At 32.4% G+C, this 12,576-nt stretch overlaps 1 protein-coding gene across 1 annotated transcript in view; it reads left to right on the top strand.

Moving 5' to 3' along the window:
* Positions 1–5,955, top strand: part of eco (Establishment of cohesion) — a 54,421-nt gene extending 48,466 nt beyond the window's left edge. Inside the window, exons 8-9 of the mRNA XM_067280665.1 lie at positions 2,249–2,415; positions 5,259–5,955. Of these exons, the coding sequence (XP_067136766.1) occupies positions 2,249–2,415; positions 5,259–5,388 (297 nt within the window). The 3' untranslated portion in view covers positions 5,389–5,955. The remainder of the gene's footprint in view (positions 1–2,248; positions 2,416–5,258) is intronic.
* Positions 5,956–12,576: the final 6,621 nt, after the last annotated feature.

The following is a 12,576-nucleotide window of genomic DNA, read 5'->3' as shown; positions in this document are numbered from 1 at the left end:
TTTATAATTTGTAAACACCAAAATTCACACTTCATTGTTCAATCAGATGCCAGCTCCACTTTTAAGTATTTGTTCTATGTTTTGTTCTTTTTTGAACAGCATGTAACTTGACAATGATTGTTGAAAGCAATTAAAATGTTTGTTTCTCATTAATTTATTTTTTACTAGATTTTTGGTTTTTATGCTTGTGTTATACTATAGTTTTATCCAGTTATTAGTTTTACAACAAAAAAGGCTATCACCAAATATTTTTCTGCCATGCTCTGGTCAATGTCTTGTTGGAGATCATTTTATCTTTTAACAAAATAATATCCCTAAGCAACATCCAACTTATGTTAGCAGTATTTAGAACTAAAGGAAGCAGTAAGTATGCTACAATTCATGGACTGGATGCCACAGTCACCTGCTGCTTTGGGAACTTTCTGAATTGCTTTGGGACTTTGTGGATAGACAAATTTGACAAAAGACACATAATGGTGTCCAAAGACTCTGGGCATCTATACAAGTTGCATGGCATAGCCTCCCTTCTACTTACCTCAACAAATTGTTGGAGTTTATACCACAAGTTTGTGTGGTCGTCATTAAAGCTCGTGGCAGATACAGTAAGACCCCGTTTAACACTGCCTTGCTTAACGCCGATTCGAAATAACGCGGTCTGCTTGAAGCCGGGAAAAAAAGGCTCAAAATTTACGTCGATTTTAATTATTGCGGCATTTCGTCGATTCGTATAAAATAAGATTATTTACGAACACGAACCGATCGGCAAAAGGTGGCAAAAAGGTGTACTTTCTTTAAATTATGTTTGTTTGGTTCAATTTTGGAAATCATGGTTGCCATAGGGCATAGGCAATATTGACTAAGCTTGGCAAGAATTAACCGACAAGTGTGTGAACAGTGTGTGGAAGACATTATGGCAAAGGTATCCAAGAATTCTCAATGAGAAGAGCCCATCGTTGTATCATTAGGTTGACCAAATTGTCAACCTAATCAATACAGCAGGACTAGGAGATGTAGACAAGCAGGATATTGAGGAGTTACTGCAGATTTCCGGTGAGAGCCTTACCGGCGACGACATTCAAGAACTGGCAGAAGAAATTCATGTAAAACTGGAAAATAGAGATTCTGAAAACGAAGAACTCAAAGAACTTGCTACAGATTTCCATAGTAAAAGTTTGGTCACAATAACCGAAATTGTTGATTAAACTGTAGCAAATGATCCAAATTTTGAAAGGAGTGCAAAAGCAAAATGAAAAGTTTTGGATGCGATCTTCTGCTACCAACATTTGATTAAAGAAAGAAAAAAATTACAAATAAAACTTCACGACTTTATTGCAAAAAAAAACGAATTTCAGAAGAGCCAGGACCTTCGTCACAAAAAATGAACTTTACATTTTTGTGTGTTATTATTTAACATATATTATTATGCAAATTAATATAAAAATAACTTAAAATTAAAATAAAATCTGTTTATTTTTGGTTGCATGTTCACCTATCCCTATTTACTCTATGTTAAAGTGACCTCATTTAACGCCATTTCGCTTAGCACTTTGTCGTCTAGGAATACATCCTCCGCGTTAAGCGGAGTCTTGCTGTACTTTGATGAAAGCAAAGCGCAACAATTTTTATGTTAAATTCCTGTGCTTGGTTGCTGTTGACACCTTTAAAAACCTAAACAATAAATTAATTAACTTAAATTACCATATTATATTTTATTGATTCTCTTAAATTTTTTATTGGTAGTGTTTATATGTATTTATTTATTTGAATAAAAATAGATAATTTTGTTTTTGTTGTTTGTAATAATTGCAAATGATAACCTTTCAACCATAGGATAGTTAGGTATGGTGCTACTTCAAAGTAGTGGAGAATAAACGTGGAAAATTTTTAAAGTATTTTTTGACATGTTTTTTCTCATTGCCATTTTGGAAAAAGATTTTGTAAGCAGTTATGTCTAGTAAAGAAAAGTTTTTTTTATTGTTACATAATTCATTTTTTATGTGAATTTTTTTTTTTTTGCGGTAGTTTTTGGCGTGCCCCCAAAAGAATTTAACGTATATATACGTCCCTCGCCACTGCCACGCGATCGCCCTCGGCGAACATATATATGTCCCTCACTGCCGAGCGGATGCGATATTTTTAAATGTCTGAAATTAACGAGAAGAGAATCAAATATTTATTGTGTTTGTTCTAAATTATTCAACGATTTTGAAGTAAAAATATGTAATAAGTTTAAATTGTTTTCATTTAGGCACATCGTGTCATCCCTTCTTCAGTTCCTAGTCAAATTGGGTCACCCAAGAAGATTCTTCATTCTGAATCTGAATCAGTTCAAGCCTTATGTGGAATCTGTAGATTATGGACTGCTCCAATGTATCGCCGGCAGAAAGTTGCTACAAGAATACTTGATTGTTTGAGGTACAGTACATTGACACTAACAATTAATCAAAGTTTTAACTTTAATTTATAATAGACATTTTTAACTTGTTTATAATTATAGGTTCTTAATTGTAAGTTTTAAAATATGAAATATATATCCCTTTCATCATATAACTTGGAATTTACAGTTTAGTTATAACATGTAATAAATTTGGAAATGCATATGCTTATCATGCAAATGACATCATTTCTAAAACAAAAATAATTCATGTCTTCACTAGAAACTTATTAAAACAAGCTAATTATTTGGTTATATTCAAGATTTTCAGTGGAGTTAAATAATTCAAATGATACTATTTTGATTGAGTGAATTTTATATTTTAATGAACGAAAGTATCAAATATTTATATAGTTTTGCAATGGAATATTAGATTAGTAGGATGAAAGTAGATTAATTTTTATACATATTAGTTAATCATTGAGATATTTCTGTAAGGTATGTATTGATTTTGCCTTTACATATAAGTCTGGAAAATTCCTGTAATATCTTTAGCATATTGTTTGTTTTTGACTTCTCTTTATAACCTTTTATTTGTTCTTAATCATCCTATACCATCTAAAAGCATATTAAAAATGTATTGAAGATACAAGATTTGTCTTTACAAGTCCATTGTTCACAATCACTTGTGAAAACAAATATATTTTCATATTTTTAATATGTAAATACGGTCAGTCAATTTTTAATCAACTATTTCATTTTTTTCTTTTTAATCTTGTGTCACTGGTATCCAATTTCAGATACCGCAATAATCGTTTTTCTTTGACCCTGGAAAATGAACCAAAACGACATTTTTCAAATCATTTTAAGTGTAAATATTCAATGAAAAAACTAGCAGAAGTAATTGAGTATCCACAATGTATTGAATTCTGATAATAATCATAGCAGTGATTGTGATTAAATATATTATTATTATTATTGAATTTTAATAGAGGATTTTAAATGTCCTAATCACGTCTTGATCGGAGAATTGAGAAAATGTTGTTCCTATGACAAGTGCATCGGACAGATGTGTGAGGAGATGCAGGATAAGTTAAAAATTAACAACATATTTCATTCTTGAAGTTTTATTATGCTGTTTGTAAATAACTATTTTTCAGTGCTTATATGAGCTGTTTATTTGAAAGTAGTGCAATCCATTTTTGATTGAATACAATATTTTACTGTGTTTTTTAGCTTCAGTAAAATTTAGCAATACTGAAAAAACCTAAAAATTGTATAATATTTGAATATTTCTCCATTTGATTTAAATAGTATACATATAGGAGAGTAAAAGTCATTTAAAATTCTCAATTTATCATTACAATGAGAAAGATCGAGTAATTTCGGAAATATAAAATTTTTTTGTATAAAAAAACTAGAACAATTACGTCGGAAAAATATAAGGACATTATGGATGTATTACCATATGGTATATATATCCTATTTATCGTGAATACTTTAAAATGCTATATCCTAAGTAAAACTCAAAATACTCAAATACAAATAATTCCATGAATTAAAACTGTCACACAAAAAGATTTTTAAAGCAGGGAAGGAAAGGTGTAGAAAAAAGGTAATGTAATAAAATAATATTGCTTCAAATCCAAAATGGCGCGTACGGCGGGTGATCGGTTAACGAACGTAATCCTTTCCGAGACTTTTTGTTAACCGATTATCGACTTACCGTAGGTTTTAATGGGAATTTAATTAATTCGTTCGGGAGACCCCAAAAAATAAAAAATATATACTTTCTTACTATGTTTATTTATATGTAATAATAAAAATACATATATACACAGTCTTGCATTTTTATTACTCACGTTTTTCCCATTTGTGGTTGTTAAAGAATCTGCGTAATGTCGATTGCTTTTCTCTTCTTCGGAATTTTTCGGACGTGATTAATAGCATCGTAACCGTACAGATCTCTAAGCCTATTAACCTCGACCTGGTTTGGATGCCATTCTAAGACTGTTGTTCTGACATCCTCCCACTTCTTTAATAGCAGATATCGGCATTAATCGTCTTTTTCGGAAGAAAACGTATCTCGCCGAGTTTCTCGGTGTTCTTCGTTCCGGACTACTTGTCGTTTTTCTGTCGTCGGATTAGTTTTGGGTTCGATTATGAGCTCTTCGACGTTCTTTATTCCTCGGGTGTGATTTTTGTTACTTCTTTAGCTGCTCGAATCATCTCGATTATATTGTGTCTTTCTCGGATAAGATTGAACCGTGGCCTACTGTAGATCCGTTCGAGCCACACCGCCTAGCAACGTCGGACATCTTCTGCCCACTCTCTACCTTTGCTATTATACTCTTACCTTTCAAAAATAAAAACCCACTCTTGCGAATATTATAAAAGAATTGTTTCTGTCGGAAAAATAAAAGGCTGGAATTACGAGGGAGAGTTTCGGAGTTTGGAGGAATACTAATCGATCCGTATATACCGGGTCGGCGCCGACGTCTCCCGCGCTCCGAAAGGTTTCGAATCGTTGCCCGAAGACAAGGGAAGACCGATCGATATTCGTTATTTTACGTCGCTTCCTCTCGTGTTGTCCGAACATAAAAATCTTTCGCGAAAGTGTTCGTTAACCGGTCACCCGCCGTATTCTATCGTGACAAGGTTTGGCCAGTCCTAGTCTATATTATAATCAATAAATAGTGAGAATAATTACTTGACTACAAATCTAATTTTCTCATTCGGCATTAAGGAGCCTTCCTTATTAGAATATTGTTTGATTTTGTAGTGAAATTAAAATTGTTTACTATCAAATTTAATATATTTACTTCATATAGACATAAATTAGTTATAATTTATAATTAATTTATTTGATTTTATTACATTCTAGATGCAATTTTATATATGGATATTTATTAAATGTGGATGATTTTGCATTTTTGGATCCGACCATTGACGGAAGACAGTTTGTTGAAAAATACACGGAAACACCAAATTATTTGGTATATTTTAAAACTTAAAAACATTTTTCCATTCACGTTTTCAAATGTGTAAATTAATTTTATTTAATAATATTGTGTTTATATTAATTGTAGTTAGTTTCAATTTTTTAAATTATTTCTAATAAACAGGAAACTAGGTGTATTGAAATATTTTGAATTGTTTATTAAACCATTTTTGAATTTTTATTGATAAACATTGAACTTAATTTGCATCATTCTGTTTATAATGAAAATAAAGTATTATTTTTAAAAATGAATTTATTCAGTAACAAAATTGTCAATACCATTTCACTTGTAATTATCAAGTCAAACAGATGCCTTTTTGGACTATAGCTGCATGAAATCTGGACTTGAACCTAATATTGATCCTCCTAATTTTTTGTAGATAGTTTGAGTCAGTGTTTGTTCTCTCATTTGTACTGGCTGACCTCATTATGGGCAGATCTCACCCCATGTGGCCTTTAATATCTTTTGTCAACAAATATAATTAAACTGAAAGTGATTTTTAGTCAAATATATGTTTTTACTATGAATGAAATGTCAATTTTAATGTAGAAGGTTATTTTTAATAAATATTAAACATCATTATAGTGCATTTGCAATAAAATATCTTTATTTTTGAAATATTGGATATTTGCTAAGGGTTTCCCCAACTGATTCTGATAGTTTAATTCCATCTTTTTATATCTTTAATGATTCTTTATATAAAGAATATTAATTTCATATATATTAAATAACTAAATAATAAAAAATAAATTAATAGTTTTAACTTTAGTCGGTTTAATATATGTAAAGTTTGTCACGAAATCCACACGGCGCCCCTTTTGACTTGCAGGAAATCGTCGGTGCTCGACAAAAAGGAGTAAAATTCTCATACACAATGTACTTTTATTGTTTGAGAGTGTCGTTTTAAATGCAAATGTAACCAGAAAAGAAAATAATATAAAATGGCAGCTTTTGCATATCAATATCTGATTTTTAGAATCCTTGTACTCCTTTTGTTAAATGCTTATACTTTCCCGCAAAATCTTCATATAACAGGAGGAAGAGGAAGCTTGGAAATTTTGCAGATTTCACGACACACACTATATCCAGCAGATGGTGCTTAAGCTAATTAACCAAATGGATATGGCTTTCTATGAAGAATTTTAACATATAATATCTAAAATACAGTATTTCACTTTTTTGGAAGATTTTTAAAAAAATAATTGTTCGTTCGAACGTGCCGTTTAATTTTTCTGTAAGAAGTTTCGTGTCGTACAGTAATCGAGATTAATATTGCTTTATAATAGATATAATAATTTAACACGATATACCTTAAAAATCCAAGCTACCGTTTGGCCTCCACTTCGTAGCAAATTAAGAAATTGCCAAAAATATTTCAAATAGTAACCTTTCAAAGAAATATATCTACAGTTATATATATAAATTTTGTATTTTTTATAAATTATTTCTTCTTACAAGGGTGTTTAGTATTATGTAGCATCTACAATTTATAATAATATTTAAAAGTGATTTGAATTGAATATATATAACCGTTCCTTAAAATCAAGAAGGCAGAAGTTTATAAGTAGGATAATATTACCGAAAACATATTTAACAAACATTCGTGTTTAAATGCAAGTTGTCAGGTACTGTATTGTAGGAAGAAATCAATAAACTAAAAGCGAGTGTCATCATTACATGTTGTATTTAATCCAAATTAATGTTGACTTATCTTTGATTCTTGTAATTTTTCAAGTTGTTAACAATAGCAATTCAAAGATATTACTAAGTATAATCAAGATAAATCAAAAAGTTTTTTTGAAAAGTTTAAAATTCAGATTTAAAAATATTGTATAGTAATTTTGAGGCTACTTTTCTCACTTCCCCAGAATGTACAGTACCTATACAGATACAAAAAAAAGAGAAAGTGGTTTTAGTTATCAAACAGGATTACTACATAAAATAGCCAAAAAAAAAGTATTGTTTTCTCAACAGTTAAGTAGAAAAATAGTGAAGGTGTCAGATTTTTAGCATCTTAAAGATGCTTCATTTTTGGGGTATTAATTAGACTCAATCCTCGCTATTAAGCTCGAATATCGGTTGCGTACGACGTAGTACCTATTTAACTCGCAAAATGTAACTATAAATTTGGAAACTATAAACACTGACGAGTTCCTTCTATAACTAACAAACTCGAACGTATTAGTAAGCGAATTGATCGAATTCTGCAATACAAAGGACACGACGTTGGCAAATCATCAAATTACGTACACATTTAATACCGAAGCATGCACCGTTTCAAAATTGTAAATATTTAAGTTGCATCTAGATTGCAAGCAATTTCTTAAAATTCGAAGATTGCAATATTTCTACAGATGGGTGTGTGAAATACACCTAACTCATTGAGTATAACAAGATAAAGGTGCATTTATCTTTACGAGTATATGTAATGTCAAATAAAGGTGTTGATTCTTAACAATAGTTGCGAGATAATTAGATTTTCCGACGATAACTTTTCTCATTTTGGTCACGGTTTGGGCGTTATTTTATTTTGTCCTCCCCCTACTAAAGTTAACATTTTGCAGGCCGTAACTCCAACTATTGTTGACAAAGGGTGAGTTGATATCGATAATGGAGGCATTCTGTTATCAGAAATTTACAATAAAATCTCAGTATAGGGGAGGATCGAGTGCGATAATCTTTACATAATACACTGACGAGATCGTGACACTGCTAAATAAGGAAATGCCGTACGAGTGTACCACGTGCTTGTCAGACTGGCGACTGTCGAAGTGTTAGATTTAAAAAGTAAATTTCATTAAACTAAAACCAAATTATTATTATTAATGTATTTTTAAGAAAATTTAAAAAGTTTTAATTTTATGATTTGCCTTTCTTAGATGGCGCCACCGTCGCCAAACGGAAGGAATTTTTATTTATTTTTCTTTTTTTTGCTATTTCTGGACGACGTACATCGTTACGTCAAAGAAGCTATTCGCTTCCAAAATTACGTCTAGAAAATGGTATGTGACTATGTAACCGTAATTAGTAACGTTTGTAGTTTTAGCCGGTTGCTATTTTCGTTATCGAACCGACAGTTTCCGGCAACACTGGGAAGTTTAAGTTAGTCCACTGACCCGATTAAACGTAATTGGTCGATCTTTCTTATAAATCGATCACGTGCCTTGGGTTGTCGACGTCATCGATTACGAAATTTAAATATATAAATGTCGGACGACTTTCTGATTAAGCAAAAACAAACTCTTCGGTTAAATTGTCTGGGAAAAAATTTTGAAATTCCGTAATTTAAGACGATTTTTTAAAGTAGTATTAATAGACGGGCGTATGCTTTTTCTAAGGCGTAATTAAAAAATGTACCTTGTCTAATTATTCAAATTAAGCAAGATTTTTTGTAGTAATAATTATGTATTTAATTTACCAACATTTCTTTGATTTGGAGAAACGAAAACTTGTTCAACTTCCTTTATTTATAGCTGTTTCTGTCGATAGTAATTAAAGTTAGTGGATTAATTACACGAAAATCGGAATTTCGTGAAAGACTAATTAAAAATTAATGCAGGAAATTTCCTGCTGGAATTTTTACTTGGAAAAAGTTTAAAAAATAAAAAAGATAAATCGTTTATAGAGAATTTTAATTTAACGTTTTAAAACCGTTAGTAATGGAAGTTGGCTGGCGCCATCTGCCGAAGGAAAGTATAAACATCGGAAAATCTCCATTACGAAATTGATTTAAATGTTTATTAAATTTTAAAACAAAATTTGATTATTTATTATTTTTTTAAATCGAACCGTTTAATTTTGTTTGTTTCTTTTGCCAATAAGAACGCCACGAAATTTTTTATGCCGCATCTCACTCCAGAAACAGCTGACGATTCGGTTCTGTAATTGTTTGCTATTTTTAAAATGGTGATACGGAAACATTGTTTTATGCCAACTTATACACGCGTGTATATAAAAGGAATATTTTTAAAAGAAAATCGTGACAATTTAAATCTCGCGTAGAATCCATTTGAAATTTTAGACGTTATTTTTATTATTGCATTCGAATAAAAAAAATTGGAAAGATTTCGTAATTTTGTGTCAAAAATAAATAATTTAAATCTCGATCATCGCGCCATCTACAAAAATCCATAAACGCGTTTAAAACGACTGGGATATAATTTTCTTTTTAAAAAGCGAATGTGCGGAAAGAATTGCCATTTTGTTTTCGCTAACGAAATTTAATTAAGAAATTAAATAACGTCCTCGTTAATTTTTAAACTTATTTATCGCGTTTTCCCCTGGAAATAAAAATAACTCTTAATTCCGTCTTTACAATGCCGCCATTTTCGTGCCTTCCGACAATATTTCGGTAATATTAATAACGACAATAATTTGCGCAATAATTAACATAATATAATAATAACAATTAGACGGTCTTCAAATTGTGTGTTCGTTTAAATTATTAAACTTTAATTTCTACGTCGGTGACGTATTCCGGCGTCCGAACCAATTAAAATAACGCTTTCCGTAGTCTGGCGGTGATGTCACATCGGCGTCAATTAGTCTGTAGCCGGGTTTTCCATTCGATCCAGTCGCTCACTTGTGGATCGTTAACGAAATTCTTTTACGCTTTAAAGAAAAATAAACTAATAAATATTTATTTTTTATAATCGACGTTGCGCGTCGCTTCCAGATTTATTAGTGTGGATGTCGATTTAGTGGGTTTATCGAGATTTCTTTCGAGCGTGTTTGACAGCAGGAAACGCATCTTTGACTAAATTAACTGAAAATTGAATGCTTCAATAACAATAAACGTCACGCCCGATGATTTTTTTCTACGGGTTCTAAAAACGGCATCCCAGCCTTAAACTACGCTCTTCGTTTTTTACAGAAAATATAAACTACAAAGGCTTTTAAGCCATAAAACGTTCCAGAAAGGCAAATTGTGCCTTAAACTTTGAAAAAAATCGTCGCGAGTCCTTACATTTTATTCGACTCTTTTAAAATTTAAAAACAGATGCCCTATAAAGGCCTTAAATTGTGTTTTAATATTTTAAAATAAAAAAAGCCTTACAAATGACCTTAATGTCGAAAAGCTTAAAAAAATCAACCCCATTATTAAAAGTTGCTTTAAGTAGCATTAAATTTACATTAAAAAGAATATAAATTTTGAAAAAAGGGAGATTTTTTCCAGGATTCGAGTAACGCTTTAATATACAGTCAACCCGCCAAGGTGAGAAACGGTCCCCGTTTACGGCTTCGTCGTCTAAGAATTATCCGCGAAAACCCAGTCGTAGTTTTGTCGGTTATAAAGTGTTTTTTAGACGGTGTTTAGATTAAAGATATTATTTTTAAGAGATAAATCGGCGGCAGACACAACATAAACACGGAAATTTTGCAGTCGGATAACGTCGACGAGCTAATTTAATTAAAGCAAATTACCGAACGATCATTAGATTTTCGCATCTGGAAAAAAATGGCCTAAAAATGACCGCCGTAGATCTGTGTGCGCGCACTGCGCGATACGTCATTTAAAAATTGATTGCTCGGGTAATTTCCGGACCGAAAATTCGATGGCGGCCGATTAAAAATTTTTCTAAAGGTAAGTTTTGTCTCGGTTTTATTTTCACGCGGCGACGGTCATCGGGGAAATGGAAAAAATTATTTTATTGGTCGAAAACAAAAATCAAAGCGCCGCCTGCCGACAAATTCCCTTATCGATCGATGTTACACAATACAGAAATTCGATCAAATTCCGTGTTTTTCCGGATTTCTATCGTCATTTAAAGTCGAAAATTATTATTTATATCGTTCAATTTTTGTAAAACCGAATTTTTTACCGGCGAGAGATTGCCGGACGAAGAAAGAAAAACTCTCGGGATAACAAACGAGTGGAATATTTAAAAATGGGAGCCGTTATACGAAACAAATCCTCGACAAATGACGATTCGTTTCTTGGCAAATAAATGAACTTGTAAAAAAACAATAACCCGCAACGATCGGACTCGGTCGAGTGACATTAATCGACCGGTCTTGGATTATTTTTCATTTTTGTCGACAAAAACCCGGCCGTAATCCACTTGTTGAAGACGCTCGCAGCCGGCTTTCCGGCAGAAACTTTTTTCTTTGCACGGCGCTCGGCGATGCATTTTTTAGTCGACGTAAATGTTCTAGTAATTTGTTTTCGCTAATCGAGTCAAGTGGATTAACGCTATTTTGTAGCCAACACTCTTTTCGGAAGAATGCGGATTATATAAAGGTTTTTCTTTTGGTCCCCGCCGAGAAACTTCGATATTATACGAGAAAGTCGCGTCGAATATAAAGAAATAACGATAAAATTTTATATTTACAAATAAATCGAATTTTACCGAATCTAATCTTTGCGGGAAAAATGGTTGTTCGGGAGCACGGCGATTCTCTCTGCCCGGTAGCCGGGAAAAAATGACGATAATTTAGCCATATATATTATTTATAATTCCATTTTTTTGGTAGTTTAAAGTTCATTTTGCCCGGGCAATGCGATAAGAAAGAGAACGGGCCGGGTATTATTGCGCATTGACATCGATACCCGGCGATAATATAAAACGGAACAAAAACCAGGTGCGGGTATAGAATATTTACAGGTTTATATTAAAGTCGGAGCGAGGGAAAATAGAAAATTTTTAAAAGTATTTATGGCTTTTAATCGTTCTATCGAAGCGCTCCATTCTTATCTTTGGAAGACGAAGGAGAAAAATCTGAGCCGAGGATATTTGTCTTCTTATTTTGTGTTTACGTTACCGACGGACTTATTGTCCGAATTTGACGTAAGCCGACACGTTTCGCCCGGTCGTGCGGCCAGAAAGTGATTCCGGAGGATTTGCTATTCGAAATCTTTGGGGAAATAAATTATATTTTCTTTTAGTCCTAATCTTAATAGGTGTGCAAAGAGACGAATCGCTTCCGACGACTCCGTGTTTCGGGAAACGAGGGAACAATTTCCCTTTCGCTCCGACACCGCCATTTATCTCGGCCGGTGTTTAACGGTCGTTTTCTTGTCGGGATTCTACTCTAAACCGAATCGACAACCGTTTTCCACGAAATTTCCCAAGTAAAAACCGTGCCGGAGTCTAATTGATGCGGGGAGAAGGAAAAAATTCCATTTGGATAATACGAAAAAACGCTTTCTTTCCGAGGAGCCACCATCAGTTAGAACCGTTTTAATTAAGAAGAACGTTT

This window comes from Centruroides vittatus, unplaced genomic scaffold (assembly GCF_030686945.1).
Source record: "Centruroides vittatus isolate TY-2023 unplaced genomic scaffold, ASM3068694v2 contig_89, whole genome shotgun sequence".
Taxonomy (NCBI): Eukaryota; Metazoa; Arthropoda; class Arachnida; order Scorpiones; family Buthidae; genus Centruroides; species Centruroides vittatus.
The sequence above is the reverse complement of the archived record's forward strand: the minus strand, read 5'-3'. Positions and strand labels throughout refer to the sequence as shown.